Source organism: Trachypithecus francoisi, unplaced genomic scaffold (assembly GCF_009764315.1).
Source record: "Trachypithecus francoisi isolate TF-2019V2 unplaced genomic scaffold, Tfra_2.0 Lachesis_group11, whole genome shotgun sequence".
In the NCBI taxonomy this organism is placed as follows: Eukaryota; Metazoa; Chordata; class Mammalia; order Primates; family Cercopithecidae; genus Trachypithecus; species Trachypithecus francoisi.
This window is the reverse complement of record NW_022681456.1, coordinates 51,945,392-51,962,763: the sequence shown is the minus strand read 5'-3', so window position 1 is coordinate 51,962,763 and position 17,372 is coordinate 51,945,392. Positions and strand designations below refer to the sequence as shown.

At 35.0% G+C, this 17,372-nt stretch overlaps 1 protein-coding gene across 1 annotated transcript in view; it reads right to left on the bottom strand.

Moving 5' to 3' along the window:
- Positions 1–296: 296 nt before the first annotated feature.
- Positions 297–17,372, bottom strand: part of LOC117090843 (liprin-alpha-2-like) — an 89,983-nt gene continuing 72,907 nt past the window's right edge. Inside the window, exon 3 of the mRNA XM_033223478.1 lies at positions 297–359. Within this exon, the coding sequence (XP_033079369.1) occupies positions 297–359 (63 nt within the window). The remainder of the gene's footprint in view (positions 360–17,372) is intronic.

Sequence of the window (17,372 nt, the reverse complement as noted above, 5' to 3'; positions counted from 1 at the left end):
TAATAAACTCTCCAATTAGTGTAGCCTATTAGTAGAACATAAATTACTGAGATATTCTAATAAAGATTTTATTCCTATTTTTAAAACCAATAAATTGAGATAAACTTTTATGAGTTGTTAAAACTTTTTAAAACACCAGACCACACCTCAAAGCAATTTCGTACTTCTGTTATTAGTTACTATAACAGCTATATTTCTAAAAAGTACCTGTGTATGACAAATAATATACAAGCAATCGACTGATAATCTGGTGTGTACACAATTCAATTCATCAACGGTTAAATTTAATGAAGAATCTAACTTACCGGTGGATCAGCCCCCTTAGAACCAGCCAGCCCTCCTGTTAAGGATTCGATATCCTGAAAAGGGGAGAGGTGTTGATTGTAAAATGCTACTCAACAGCATGAAGAATCCCCCAATCCCACAGTGTAATAATTTATTTAGCTGCAAAGTTAGGGCACGTCAGCTAATTTTTTTTTTTTTTTTTGCAATCTTGGACACTGTAATACTATACAAATAGTCTACATCTAAAGATCTAGATATTCTCTCCAACTCTGAACAGTCTATAAAAAGAAAAACATATAAACAGATATTTTTGAAATATGCAGATGTTTCATCTTTGAAGAGCTGAAGTGACAGCAGAAAAAAGAAAATTTAAGAAAACTTCAGTATAAAGTATTATTTTCAAAAATATTAAGCCCATGAAAAATGTTTAACCTAAAAATATTAAAAATATTTTCTTTTATTTTTTATGAATACATAATAATTGTACATATTTAGGACATACTTATGATATTTTGATGCAAGTATTTGATGTCTAATAATCAAACTTAGGTCCATCGCTTCAAACATTTATCATTTCATTGTTTTGGAAACATTCCAAACATACTCTTCTAGCTATTGTGAATTACACAATAAATTACTGTTAACAATAGTCACCCGATTGTGCTACTGAACATTAGATCTTATTCATTTTATCTAACTGTAGATAACAATATTAACCAAATCTTATTTTTTCACCCCCTCCCGACTAGCCTTCCCAGTCTGTGGTAACCACCGTTCTATTCACCACCTCCATGAGACCTTTTTTTTATAACTCTCACATATGAGTAAGAACAAGTGACATTTATCTTTCTGTGCCTGACTGATTTTACCTAATATTCTCCAGGATCATCCATGTTGTTGCAAATTTTAAAAATTATAACTATGGTCTAGTCTATTTCTACACATAGAATATAAAAATATAAAGAGATCGATTTTTAATTTCTAATAGGTAACCAGAGAAGGTCATGCTTGAGTAATGACTATAGCTGTTAAATTTATAAATGGAGAAATAGGGGACAGTGTGATAAGCTGTAGAGGCTGTGACCTGTTAATAGGAACAATTAAAACTCAGCCTTATCAGTTCTATGGCTTTGGTTCCAGGGTTATTAATGATTATATGATTTATTCAAAAGAAGTTGCAATTCTAGGTTTTAAAGTAAAATCACCTAGGTTTTTAGTGTTTGCAACTGATTTAAGTTGTAAACCGTCCCTCATCCCTCCCAAATGACAAAACACAACTCTCTGCTAAAAGGATGTTGGAAAGGAGTTTTGGGTTAAATTGAATGGTTACATTTTTTGGCTAAAGATGTTCTTTCTTATGACTCTGATCACCTCTTATCTGTTTGCATCTAGTTGGAAAGACAGGGATGAAGAAGGGGGAAATATAGTTGCATTAAGAAAGCAAAGAAGAAGGATAATTAAGTCCTGAATGAAGTGACAGAAATTTAAATGCCTATGATGAGGAAAAAGGCCAATACTTGGATATCATTAAGAGGACTTATGCTACTAATTCACTTAGGACTTAATCAAATGATTTTCCCCTTATATTGAAAAAGTGAGGACTCTTAATAATACAATATGGGGCTCGGATGAGCATGTGATGGAAACATCCAAGGAAGGGGACAGGGAAGTATAATGTTATAACTGTTTCTATCTTGTTAACTTTGAACAGGAACATAATGGGTAATGAATTTATTCATGCATAGTCTATTAAAGGTCACAAATGACAAGGAGTACTTACCAAGAAAATTATTAAATGGTCTCCTTTCTAATGGATATGTATATATATTTTTTCTCTACCCAGAATCCTTTTGAGGAACTACTCGTTCCCCACTCCCATTTTAGCTACAAAAGAGGCTAAAAAATTTGCTTCAAATATTGTAGGGAGCTGCCAGAGAATTAAGGCAATATAGAATCTGAAAAGCATAATGGTAGAGTTTAAGTCCTTGATTGTATCATTTGAGGAATGTTTGAAATTAGATGTTATCTCTGCCTGCAATTCAGCTTAAGATAGGTTTCTGGTTCTGAAAAGTAAAAATGTCCAAATTATATCTGCATTTTTGACTCTATTTGTAAAAGGCCCACCCTCCCCATCCTGTTGAAATGCTTTATTCCAACATCATGCCCAACATAAAAAAATCAATTCACCTAAATTATCTGATCTTACATGTTCTTTATCATTCTTATTGTCACTTAAGTAAATTTTGTCCTTGTATAATTAAAACAAAGCATCAAACATATGTATAAATTGGCAAGGAACATTAACATCCTTATCAAATCCAAAGATAAAACATAACTTAAAATTGTCTTAAAATCTCAGGAATGAACAACATTAGGTAGTAAAATGATTAAATATTAGATTTACAGATAATAAAACACACAGCTTACACTGTTGGATATTTCTGCTATGACCATAATAAAAACAAGTTTCTGTTCATGTAAAATGTTTTTTCCAACTATATTTAAAATTAAAAAAAAGATATCAAGTGAATTTGGAGTTAATACAAATCTTTCTTCGCAGAAAGGCATATAAGTTATATTAATGATGTAATTTTTTTTTTTTTTTTTTTTTTGAGACGGAGTCTCGCTCTGTAGCCCAGGTTGGAGTGCAGTGGCGCGATCTTGGCTCACTGCAAGCTCCGCCTCCCGGGTTCCTACCATTCTCCTGCCTCAGCCTCCCGAGTAGCTGGGACTACAGGCGCCCGCCATCTCGCCCGGCTAGTTTTTTTTGTATTTTTTAGTAGAGGCGGGGTTTCACCGTGTAGACCAGGATGGTCTCAATCTACTGACCTCGTGATCCACCCGTCTCGGCCTCCCAAAGTGCTGGGATTACAGGCTTGAGCCACCGCGCCCGGCCACAATGATGTAATTTTTAATGGAGCTATCAGAGGGATAATAGAGAAAATGATTTGGATAACAATTATTTTAGCAATTTACTCAATGCATTTTCTCATATTTTGTAAAGTTTGTTCATTAAGATTTCTTACCAAAGATAAATTGTGCCAATTTTCAGATTTTTAAAATTTTAAGCTATTTGTGATAGTCATGTCTTGAGAAAAAATGAGAAACCAGAATGTAGAAGATGAATGAAAAAGGCACTAAAATTTGTAGTTTTTAACACATTGAATTTAGAAGCAAATTATGAATTAATGGCTCTAAATAGTATACAGATGTGTATTATTATCCTCTAAATGGGTATATTGTAAATTGAACGTAAATCATTCAATTGTAAAAAAGTGTTTGAGCTCATGTTCTACTGTATAATTTGAAAAAGAGTGTCCTACTTGGGTAGAGGTCCAAGTTAAACATGGCTTATCAGTTCATACAAAAGGAATTTTCTCAGGTGTGAGTAATGAACATAAGTATGCATGGTTGCATTTATGTTGTAAAATTAGTAGGTAAAACAAATACTTTGAGGAACTCTGAACATATGATTACTACATAGCTTTCAAATGATAACTAAAAGTGAGTCAAAAATAGATGGTTGTTGAATATTTTATCTGCCAAGTATAAGTAAAATCTTTGACAAATGTGTCTATTTTGTTATTTCAATATATTTTATATAGATAACAACAAAAGGGGACATCAAATAGTATAAACATTGACTTCCTAGAAAGTTTTTTGACTTACTATTGTAACAATATTGTTTGTTTGATTAAAACACTCAAAACATGCTTTTATTTTTAACTAGGCTACAGAATTTATTTAACCATATTGTATACCATGTTGAGGTCATCATTTGTATCTAATAGCTAATAAAATAGCTACTACTCAGTGAACAGTTGGTATGTGCCAGGTACTCTTATAAATGCTTTGTAGACCTTAATGCCATAATAAACTTATGTTAGTTAATTATTTTCTCACTTAAAAGGTTAGATAGTTTACATAACTCACACAGTAGCATAGAGCTATTAAGAAATGGATTATAAAACATATAGGACTCCAAACCTGTATTTTTTAAATTACCAGTCCTAGTGAACAGTTTCACCCTGGTACCCTGGTGACACTGCACATATCTATGTTGGCGATGCAGGCAAGGCTAAACCATAGGCTGGTAAATCTTGGTGGAATATCCCATGGCCCTCCCAGAACATGGCAAAGGAAGCCGACTTATGAGGAGCTTCTACGTAGCTATTTCTTATTTGCATCCCTCACACCAGTGAGGCATGGGACTTTCCACCTCGCACCTCCCTACACCAGGTCCATCTTCAGGCTATCAAACCACTTTGGTGCAGTATGGAATTGGCTCCTCCCTAGCAGTGCAGCCCACTTCTCTTGTTGCCTATCATTTGACCCATCTGGTTCAGTGTTGTCCAGTGGAAATTGGGACCAGGACCAGAATTAGAGCGAGGTAAGTGAGGTACCTATGGTGCAAAATTTAAGTAGGAGCTCATTCTTCGGGTCATACAACTGCTGACCTGCACTTGTATAATCTTGATAGTGAGTACCTTATTAAATGTTGTGCCCTAAGCACCTCACTTGTCTCATCTGAGTCCTGGCCTTTCTAGGGACCTTAGGAGCTGAAACAGTGGTGGTCTTCCTTATGCTGACTGTGTAAGTAACAAACACAAATCCATTTGGATTCTCTTTGTCACTTGAATCTGTAGAAGTGTAGCAAGCACCTACCCCATGTTGTTGCTCAGGGACTGCATGCTGCTTCACACTGGTATCCTCAATCATATGACTTTTTATCGTCAATGCTGAATGAAATAAACTAGGATCTATTAATTATATAAAAAACTTCATTTCTTAAAAATCATTTCAGATAATGAAAGACTCATTTTCCTCTCCAAGGTATGAAAAACCTAAGTGGGGTTATTAGCCAGTCTTTAACACAGCTTTGCAGATTTAGTTTTTCAACATTGAAAAGTTCTGGTCCTGGCACGAAAACCTAGTAAACCAAGGATGGCCAGTGAATCAGAATTCTTAAAGCTTGGGAAGGCTGAGCTCCAGGAAGAGTGAGGTGATCAGTGTCAGAGCTCTAAGTAGAGTGAGACTTAGGGCATTCTCAGACTTGAGGAATCTACATTGCAATGCATTGGTACTACTGGTTGTTTGACTGCACCTTTGCTCCCTGGACCCATGCTCCAAGAATTGGCATATTTTTCCCTTGACAAACACTTTGAATGATGGAGCTATAGAGATTAATCATGTGGCTTTCAGTGTAAGCCATCAAGTTCAGATACTGTAAGTCTTGCTTCCTTTGTGTGCAGGTGAAAAAAAAAAATAAAAGAATATTAGGATTTCAGGTCTTTCTCAGAGTTGTTGCTGGATTCTTATTTTTATCCCTGAAGAACAGGATCAGCCAATTATGTTAAAGAAAAATATGATAAAATAGTTTGGCTATTGAATACAGTAAGAATGAACAAAATAAAATTCTAAAGAGTTAGTTGATTCTAGCATCACATATGCCACAAGACCCAAGATATCTTCAAACCTGATCATAACATTTAAAGTTAATATCAGGTTCTAAGCTTTCACTTGTTCAAAAAGTCACTTAATGTAATATGGAAATACTTAAAACATAATAATTGTCAATTATGGGCATTTTAAAATTTCAGATTTATGCATTGCTATAGGTTAAATTATGTTCCCTGAAAATTCAAATGTTGAAGTATTAACCCTCAGTACCTAAGAATGTGACTGTGTTTGAATGTAAGGTCTTTAATGAGGTGATTAAGGTGACTGATCCAATATGACTGGTGTCTTTATAAGAAGCAGAAGAATCAGGGATGTGTGCACACTAAGCGAATGCCATATGAGAACATAAGAAGAAGGCAGCAATTTCTAAGCCAAGGAGAATGGCCTCAGAAGAAACAAAATCTGCAAACACCTTTATCTTGGAATTCTAGTCCCAGAACTGTGAGAAAATACATTTACATTGTTTAAGTCACTCAGTCTGTGCTATTTTGTTATAGGAGCCCTAGCAAACTAATGCATGCATAATTGTAATTTGGGAATAGTTTACAGATTCTTTGGGAAAAGTTATAATATTTCCATATAGAGTACATAAGAGTTCATTGAGCAGTCTATAAAAAAGTCAGTATCAGTGAGATCAATGTGAAATAGTAAAACAACCATTTCTATCAAATGGTTATATTTAAAATTATTTCAAGTCTTTAAAATACGTAATGAAGTATTATAAATATGTTAAAACTTTACAAAATTTATTGTATTCAAAATATTGAAAGTAAGCATTTCTCTCATCTCCTTTATGGAAAAATTCCTCAAAATTCCCCCCCACCACATTCTGTTGATATGCCCTGTTGCGCCCACATCACTGCAACTCCTCTTATCAAGGTTGCCAATAACATCCTATCGTTCAAATTTAATTTTTCATGTTCTGTCATCATATTTTTGATCGCTAAGCTTCAGTCGACACAGCTGACTACTCCATCTTTATTGAAATACTTTTCCCTTTTGGCTTTCATTTATTTTCACCCGCTACATGATTTTATTTAGTACTGTGGCTCTAAATATAATGCATGCTGATAAATTTTGAATTTCTATCTTTAGCTTCAACTTATCCTCTGAGATCCATACTGCCACTTCAATCTCCAGTTAGATGTATTATAGCCATGTAAAATGCAATAATGCAAAATTAAACTACTGATTTCATAACAACTCTTCCCTTAAATTAGGTTCCCATCCCAGTGATTGCCATCTTACGAAATGACATCACCGTTCACCCAGTTCCTCAGGTCCAAATCCATCAGCAAACACTACTAAGTCTACTGTAAAAATACTACTTGAATTTGACTACATCTCACTACCTTCATTCCTGTCATACTAATCCTTTGGACTACATCAATAATATCTATCACATAAAATGAAAAAAATAATATATATATAGCTTTCTAACTGTTGTCCATGAATTTCTTCTTATCTCCCTCTCCCCTATATATTCTCCACAGAGTAGCTGAACTATCCATTTAAATTGTAAGTTGGATCACATTGCTGTCTTGGCCAAAACCCCTCAATAGTTTCCCATCAATCTTAGAACAAAACACAAACTTATTGTTATGCTCTGCCATGCCCTGTATGATCTGGCTCTTGGCTATCTCTCTGCCAATATATTTTGCCATTCTCCCTCCATGCTGCCCTCTCAGATACAATGGCCTCATTACTATTCCAAAACAAATTCAAAATTTGGCTTCTATCTCAGGGCCTTTGCACATGCTTTTCCTGCTTCTTGGGGTGCTCATTTCTAGATGTCCTAGTCCATTTTGTGTTGCTATAAGGGATGACCTGAGGCTGGGTAATAAAAAATACAGAAAGAAAAAAGGTTTATTTGGTGCAGAATTCTGAGGCCAGGAAGTTCAAGATTGGACTTCTGCATCTGAACAGGGCCTCAGGCTGCCCCCACCTGTGGCAGAAGGCCAAGGGGAGCCAGCTGTGTGAAAAAGTGAGGAGGTGCCAGGCTCTTTGCAACAACCAGCTCTCATGGGAACTAATAAAAAGAGAACCTACTCACCCCCAAGGGAGGGCATTAATCTATTCATGAGGGATGACCCAAACACCTCACAGTAGGCACCACTTCCAACATTAGGTGTCAAATTTCAACATGGGGTTTGAAGGGGACAAACATTAAAACCATAGTAGTAGATACCCTCCTATTTAACTCACCCACTTCATTCAGATCTTAGCTTACATACTAAAACTCTGAATGACCTTCCCTAACCAATTGTCTAAATCAGTCAAGGTTTCACCTGAAAAAAACTGATAAACTCAGAGACTATACAGAAAAGCATTTAACAAAGGGATGATTTATAGAGGTATGGATAGTTTGCATGGTCCAGAGGAATGGTGGTGCACACGGACTAGCAACAGCTAAACATTGTAACTACCCTTAAACCTAAAGAAGTAAGGTACAAGAACAGTGTGGTCAAGAGTCCAGCAAGAGGTGACTACCTATCATCAGCTTATAGAAGAGCTTGCCACACAGTGGAGACTCAGTAAATGCTTATTGAATAATACAATTACTGAATGAATGAATAAAGTATGTGATACTATTTTACATATATAAAAAGCTGACTCTCAGAGTACATATGGTGAAGTGTGTCTTATTTTTGTATAACTGTATCACTTTGAAAGCATGGCTCAAAGCAATAATGTTTGCACAATAAATCTTTATAAAATGCCTGAGTGAATAAACTAATAAATGACTTGCCCCAAATCACACAGCTGGTGAATGCAGGAAAAAAGCTTTGAAATCCCAAGCGTTATAACGCCAAGCTCAGTGTATTTTCTGTTCCATCATACATCACTAATGAGACATCTTCCTAAAGGAAAAATCCCTCAACTCTATATTTTCTCATCTCTTAAGGTACTACGTTTCTATACATTATATGGTTTCTAGTACATCAGAAGGAAAAATACAAAATTTATTTAATTTAATAGTCAACAAACAATACATTAAATTCATCCTCTGGTTAAATACTGCCAATGCTTCCAATTAAAGGTCTGACACCTTAATCGTTGTACAATCAATAAATCAGTGGTTGAAAATTTGACCTAACATGTGTGGCTGGCATTAATAAATGGTTCAAATATGTTAAACTAAAAATCAATAATGTTTATTTTTATGTAACATCTCATAGTGTGTCAGTTCACAGCACTGGGAATAAGTAACAGAAGATAAAATTTATGTTAAACAAATCATTCACTTTTTCACACAAGGCTTAATGGAAACAATCTTTCATCACTGATTAGCAGCTCCTTAAGGCAAGCATCCAAATAATGAAGCTGAGTTTGTTAATGAGGCATCTTCCTCCTCAACCAGACTTAAGCGGTTAGTGTTTCCTTGGCAACATTACAGGGTAAATTTCCTGGGAGGCAGAAAATAAGCAGGAAATACACAGACCAGTTTTATAAATCTTTCCTATGTAATCCAAAAGGTGTCCTATTTAATTATTCTTTAAAATAAAAAAAGGGGAAATATCTATTTATTTGAGCATAGGCCAGCCCGAAACTGAATTTTCCTTAAGCCACACAATTAATTCCTTCAAAAAAGAGCAATTGAGCAAATTTTGTAGTTGAGGCATTGTGCTCTTCCTGGGAGGACATGAGGAGGAGTAAATCAAGGTCACAGGTTTCATAGCATTCAGAGTCATGACATGCTTTCTGACTTTAAGGATTTTTCAGTCTAAAAGCACATAAATCTGCAGAACAACATTAGCAAGAATTTTGAGAAATGTAGTGTTAAAATTATAACAGACAAGGGTTGTGGTGCTAAATGTTATAGTGTGACAATTAGCTTGGGTATTTCATATTGCCAGATTACACTTTATTTTTGAATGCATACCAGGTAAGTCTCCAGGAACTGGTTGAGTAACATAATAATTAACACTTATTAAGCATTGACTGAAACAGACACCACACCAAGAGCCCTACTGTCTCATTAGGTAACATTGTAACTTTCTTAGCCATTATTATTTCCACCATTTCAAGACGATGAAACTGGGTCTTTCAGAGTTTAAATGACTCAACAAAGGTCACATAGCTAATAAGTGTTCTAACTAAAGAGGCTGATTCCAGAGGCAATGATTTTTAACAACGATGCTCTCTTAAATGAATTGAGATGTGAGAAAAGAATAGGGAGGACTTCTTGGCATGCATATGGTGACTTGCAAGAAAACATAAATACTTGTTCACTGTCTGAAGAAGAAATGCAACAAATTGCGGGCAGAATAATTCTGAGGTGGCTGATATCCTCTGATGGGAGAATGATTATCCTTGATTGACCTGTAAATGTAAGAGCTGATAACACTAGATTTAAGAAAAAAGTAAAATTCCCAAAATCTTGGCTATATATTTCTAATTTCAAAGTCTTCTATCTGAATTCAAACCTAACTAGGGAATATAATGTGTATCAAAGACACAAGTGTTTCAATAGCGCATAGAATAGGGCTTTCTGAAGAAAGTGCCAGAGATTCAGATTCTATATTTTCCAGTTTATAAATTTTGTGTGTCGCGTTTTCTTTTCTTCTTTTTTTTTTTTTTTGCTGGAGTGCAGTGGCCGGATCTCAGCTCACTGCAAGCTCCGCCTCCTGGGTTTACGCCATTCTCCTGCCGCAGCCTCCCGAGTTGCTGGGACTACAGGCGCCCGCCACCTCGCCAGGCTAGTTTTTTGTATTTTTTAGTAGAGACGGGGTTTCACTGTGTTAGCCAGGATGGTCTCCATCTCCTGACCTCGTGATCTGCCCGTCTCAGCCTCCCAAAGTGCTGGGATTACAGGCTCGAGCCACCACGCCCGGCCTTGTGTGTCGCGTTTTCTTGTCCATTCCTTTCCATATGACTGAGGCAATAAAGGGAATGTTTTGCTAATTCCTGACTCAGTCTCAATCAACTTCTCTTTACCACCTTTTCCACATTGATGTATCCTTGCTATCTCAAACTCACCATATCCAAAGAAGACATCATCTTCTTTACTAGCCATTACTATGACCAACTGCCAATTTCCTATTCCTGTTGATGTTTTCAATAAGCAGTTAGCTATCCAATCTAGATTTATGGATGTCAATAGAATTTTCCCTCACTCTGGTATCCATATACCAATCCTGTCTAGTTTTCCTTGTCAATATCTGCTTAGTTGATTGCCTCCTTTCATTAACCACTGCATTTACTAGCTTAGTTCAAAACCTCACAAAACCTCATTTTATTTAAACCTACCCCTGCCTTTTTCCAAAATAGTGTCTTTGTTGAGTTCCTTTTTCCACGCTCACTTTCATATCATCTTTTCTTCAAATCAGTTCCCAAAGTGTGGCCTGAGGACCACCACCACCAGCAGCAGCAGCAGCAACATCACCCAGGAACTCATAAGACACACAATTTCTTGGGCCCTACCTGAGTTTGGCTGCATCTGAAACTGTTTAACAAACCCTCCAAGTGATTCTGATGCAGGCTAAGTTCGGAGAACCATTACCCCAGAGTGACGTATTTTAAATGCAAATATAGACAGGTTACTTCTGTACTCAAAATACTTAAGTAAGGTCCCCATGTCTAGGAAGGAAGAATAATCAAACCTCTGTACATGTGGTTTTCCATCATCATCATATGTTTCTGAACTACTTTCTCACTTCACTTTTTACCACTTTCCAAAAAAGAAACCTTACACTCCCTTAACTACACTCCCTTAATGTGACAAGTGTGTGTGTGTTTTTTTTTTTTTTTATGTTTCGGCACCACAGATTATTATGTCTAGAAAGCCACCCCTACCTTGTGGGTGAATGTAATTCATCCTTTGAAACTCAGTCTAGGCACCATCTCCTCTGGGGAGGCTTTCCTGAGTCCCTCAGACTGAGGGGAGGGTTCTACTCTAGCACAACAGAGGTATTGTCCCAAGAAACTTTGCCTGAGGGGTAGTCAACAGCTCTCCAATTTTACTTCAAGCCTGCAAAATGTAAGACACATGCAAAAACAGACAGCTTAGTGATCAAGAGAACAGGTTCAAGTCTGGCTATACTACTTACTATCTGTGTGACCTTAGGCTAATTCCTTTATGTTCTTTACATAAAATAAAGCAATCTATGTCCTAGTACCCAAGTTAGAAAGGTTTGGAATATTTATTAAACTAATTAATATTAATTTTTGATAATTCATGGAAAGGTACATATTGATAACTTATAGTAAACACTATTATTATCCATACATAATAATGTATATGTAATAATACATAGGCACAGTCTAGTTACATATATATAAAATAAAGATAGGCCATGGATACAGATTACATAAAGATATATGTTAAAACAGATAAGCATTAGAATACAGGTTTAGACCTGTATAGAATAAGCATTAGAATAAGATCCAAGTAGAGACTAATCTTAGGTATAAATCTCCATTAGATTTCTAGAGATTATTTTGCCTGAAAGGAAGGAACCCTAAGATCCATTTTATTTCCCCACATAGTCTTATAACTTTTATGCATTTCTATGTCTTTGGTTATTATACATTTTTCACCAATGTCATATTAAAACATATTATTTCCATTCTTCCTAATAAAAAAATGAGCAATCTTTTTGCTGTACAGTAAAAACTATTTATTGGGTAACATGTATACCATAAACCCGTACAAATTTATTCCTCTTTAAATGTGTTATTTGATATCACATGTTTATATACCATGATGTGGGAAGCTTTAAGTATGTTAGAAATGTGCTATAGCCACTGAGAAGAAGAATTCAACATTTAAATGAGAATATCAATATTATAATCCTAGATACACATAACTCATGGGACACTCACTTTTGCTTAGTGAATCACAGGCTCAATTACTGTAATTCTAATTTACAATTAAGTCTTCAATTACATGATGCTTAGATCTTCTCCTATGTGACACAAAATACAAGCAAGTAACTAGAAAAATATAATACCATATACTTTAATTTTGAAAACCAGGTTTTATAGTAGCCTAAAATACTGGGTTTAAAAAGAGAAAAACTTGGAGATTAGCCTATCTGAAGTGATTTTTGTAAGAGGAAAGAATAAAACACTGTCTTTTCCAACTGTTAATAACTGCAGTTCCACTGACTGTGGTACCTTATGGCAATTTATCAATCTGATTCATAAATAACCACAAGGCAGAATTTTTTGTGAACTGAAAGCAGAAACAGGGCAAGCGGTTTACAAAATATCTATATGTATCTATCTGTTTTTAAAATAGATACTTCTAATAATAGATATTTCTAATACGTATTTATTTAACCATATCTCTCCCTTACTAGAATTTAGGTATTAAGTCAATTAATATAAACAGTTTTAAGGTAATCATAATAAGCTGGCAAGAAAACAGATGATCTATATTCAAATTCAAGTTCACACTTCTAGAAAAAATTGGCATAGGATTTTTAGCTGAATATTAAGTATTTTATGTGCACACATTAATTTTGGAAATAAGCCATAGAGGAATTGGATTGAGCTGGGGGAGAGATGAGATCTTAAATTAAAAAAAAAAAAAAAAAAAAAAAAACAGCAATTAGCAACACTATCCAAAATCAGATATGCAAAATTTTTGAAAGGAAGTCTAATTTGGAATCTAAGAAATATGCAGAAAAATTCCCTTTGCATTGCTGTTTTCTTTGGGAAAGAAAATCATCAAGTTCTAAATCATAAGTGAATTTCACATTTATTTTTCATTTTTTAGTTCAGTTTTTGAAATAAGTGATGATCATGTTAACAAGAAATAGCAAAAGACCATATGATTTATCTATTTTTCTTCTGGACAGCTCCATTTCCATCGATGCTACCAGGATTCTATTATGAATAAATGTTTACACTACCAAATAATACTATTGAATGGAAATGTAATTGACTGAAATCAGAGCATAAAATGCATTGATGTTATGCTATTCAAATAATTGAGACTACAGTATAATGTAGGAGTCATAGAACACAGCATAAAGCTGGAGATTTAGAGTCGATGATAGAACGTTCTAAAGTCATTATATGCTCTACAGACAGTCTTGTTCTCCTTTTCATCCAATCAAGCTCCCTCCCCCAAAAATACAACTAAAATAAAGCTTTAAAGTTTATAATATTCTTTAATTTACTGGGATCAATTTAGAATATTTTATATATTTATCTCCCCTTTCTTTAATATGTCTAGGACATATTTTTCATTACTTATACTTCCTCCCAAATGTAACTGACAGCATTCAAATGAGCCATATCACCAGGTAAGAATTTCAAAGTGCATACAATGCTAAGTTCCTTGGGGTTAGTGCAGTGGCAAAGTTCAGATATTTCTTTTGCTTGACAGCAATCAAAACAGACAATACAAACAGTCCTTACTTAGCGCAATACAGTGTTAACTGTCTTTACCTTGCATGGCTCCATGAAATCAGTTACAGTAAAGCAGGGACATGACTTCCCTGGTTCTGACATGTCCGGGTTTCAGTAAACCCAGTACAGTACCACTCAAAGCAAGAATATAGTGACATTTTAATGGTAGATAAGTCTTCATTCCTTTGCCTCCAGCATCCCTTAAACTGGATTGTGAATCTTGAATGCATAGTGAAGTGGCTATGTAGTATAATATTAAAATTGGAATCTTTTTCAATTTTAGCTTTGGTCCAAAGGCCAAAAATAATGTGGTGATGACCAGTGTTTCCATATCCTTAAGCAAGGAGCTACATTAAGCCATGTGAAAATATTGTAAAGCAGATTCTGCCAGAATTGATAAGCATTGTCTCTTAATGAGAGCATTATTGGCATATTAGGGAGGAAATTTCTTCATGGAAAGTAAACTAAATTTGCATGTCAGGATTTTTGGCATCTTTACACTTAGGCTCCAAAGCCTATTCCTGTCTCTCATTCCTCGCCCTCCCACTCCTCCTCCCCCAGCACACAGAGTTGTATATTCCTGAGGACCAGATTTGAGCTGCACAGTGGGCGGTGCATCTTAAAGTGCTTGACCTAACAGGAGTGTCTAGAAAAGTAAAGCAATATGGCCCATGGGTAAACGACTAAATTCCATCCCATGTGAAGAGTATATTAATTTCCTATTGCTTCTGAAATGAATTTTCACAAATTAGTGACTTAAAATAACACACATTTATTCTTTTACAGATTTGAAGGTTAGAATCTAAAAATCAAGGTGTTGGCAGGGGCTGTGTTCCTTCTGGAAACTTCAGAGGAGAATCCATTTCCTTGCCTTATCCAGCTTTTAAAGGCTTCATGCATTTTTTGGCTTATGGCCTCTTCCTCCATCTTCAAAGAGCATTATTTCAATCTCTAGTTCTATCTTCACATCTCTTTTTCTAACACTAACCCTTTTGCCTCCGTCTTATAAGGACTCTTATATTGGATGCACCTAGCTAATTCAGAATTATCTCTCAAGATTCTTAACCTAATGTCCTCACACCCACAATTTCCCAAAGGTAACATAATCACATGTCTTGGGATATAAGATGCAGACATTTTAGGGGTTCCTTATTCAGTCTATCACAAGGGGGAATTAGAAATATAAGCCAGAACAAGCTTGGCCTGAATGTAAGAATACCTTGGATTCAAACCAAATGAAACTTTCTTGACCAGCCCAGTCAGGATTGACCTCTCCATTCACTTAACTTCCATTATACTTATTTTCATGTATATATTGCCTTATATTATCATTCTATGTGCTTTCTTTCCATATAAATTCTAACCCTCTTAGAAGAGGTTTATCCATACAGCTCTATATTCTGTAATCTTTCAATAAATATGTTGATTCAAGAAAAATAAATGGAAAGACAGTTTCAGTGGGCAGTTTCCTGTGTGTGGGAGGACTCTGCCTTAAAGTATCCTATTTCAGTACCTGAAATTCTTTTTATTCTATACTATTTTCTGTTCTGTGGCATTGAATGCTCAGGCACAATGACAAGATAATACCTTATTGGAATTAGTCACCAATACTAAGTGAATCATTTCAACAGATTTTGCCTGATGTTATGAACCTCCACTGCAAACTCATAAGGAGAAAGTACATTAAGTTAGTTATTCTTTTATTGTCCAGATTGCATTTGCCAAGTGTCTTTCACATAAGATTAATTCAACAAGGGCCTATTAATGGATAATAGTTAGCTAAAAGCAAACTTTAATTAGCTGTGGAAAGGAGATAAATAACTTTTGACCAGGGGAAATAAGGAAGAAATGGCCAAAAGAGAGAGAAGAAAAAGATACATTTTATTTTATAATATTCTTTAGAATATCTTTGGAAATTATGATAGGAAGACTCTAAAATTGTTCCCAGTGATTCTTACCTCCTGGTATTCACACCCTTGTGTAATCCCCCTCTCTTAAGTGTAGATGTTTAGACGTAGTAAAAATATGGTCAAGTATTGGGATGTCTTCTTGCCACTTCTGAGATTAGGTTACTATAGACTGACTTTCTCTCTCTCTTTCTCTCTCTCTTTCTCACACACACACACACACACCACACACACACACACACACACACCTGTCTGGGGGAAGCTGCCACACTGTATAGCTTATGGGAAGATCAAAGTAGCAAGAAATTGATGTCTCATGCCAACCACTAGCCAGGAACTAAAGCTTGCCAAGCTCAAGTTAAGTGAATTCAGAAGTTGCTCCTCCCACAGTTTGAGCCTGAGCTGATGTCAGCCCTAGCTGATACTTTGATTGCAGCCTTGTGAGAGATCTGGAGTCTGAGGATCCAGTTAAATTATGCCAAATTCCTATCCACAGATATTATGAAATAATATACATTGTTTTAAGCCAGTAAGTGTTTAGGTAATTATTTACACAGGAATAAATAACTAATTTTAGAGTCAATATTCATACATTTCTAATCTGTCATTGAGTTTTCCGTGTTCACCATACAAGTGCTCACTATAAAATAAAAATATTTTACAGGATGAATCTTTTTAGACCAATGAATCCATAAAAGAAATAAGCAATTTTCTTGCTCTGGATTTTATGGTCTGGTATTATAATTCTAATTACACTTCTAAAAGCAAAGCAGTGTTAGAAAAGCAACACTAAATGATGAATCGATTGATGTTGACACTTATCAATATGAATCATAAAATTGTACACATAACTTGTACTGTATCTGCTTCCACACATATTTTCATAGTATTGGTTAATTTTGAATGTATAAGAATCATTACATTTCTAAGAAAAACATTTTTGTGATGATGAATTCTAGGCAGAGTTTTGATACCTTAAAGCCATGTAACTATCAATAAAGATGTAAAATTCTATGATGAAAAAGCAGTTATTTTTAATTATTTATAAATAGCTTGACCAAATTGACAATGTTTAAAAAGCAACTAATTTTTAGTTGCTGAATACACCATCACAGCAGATGATTCATACTTCTTTAAACCTGAAATACTTTCTAACATAAATACTCCTTAGTCAATATCTGACCACATCATCAAAATATCTATCCAACTCATTTTTACCTAGTATTTTGGAATAAATGAGGCAGTTGAAGTCTCTTTTTCAGGAAGCACTATAAAGCATATAAGATATAATATGATACAGTCTTATATATCATAAGGTTAGATGTTTGTACCCACCCAAATCTCATGTTGAATTGTAAT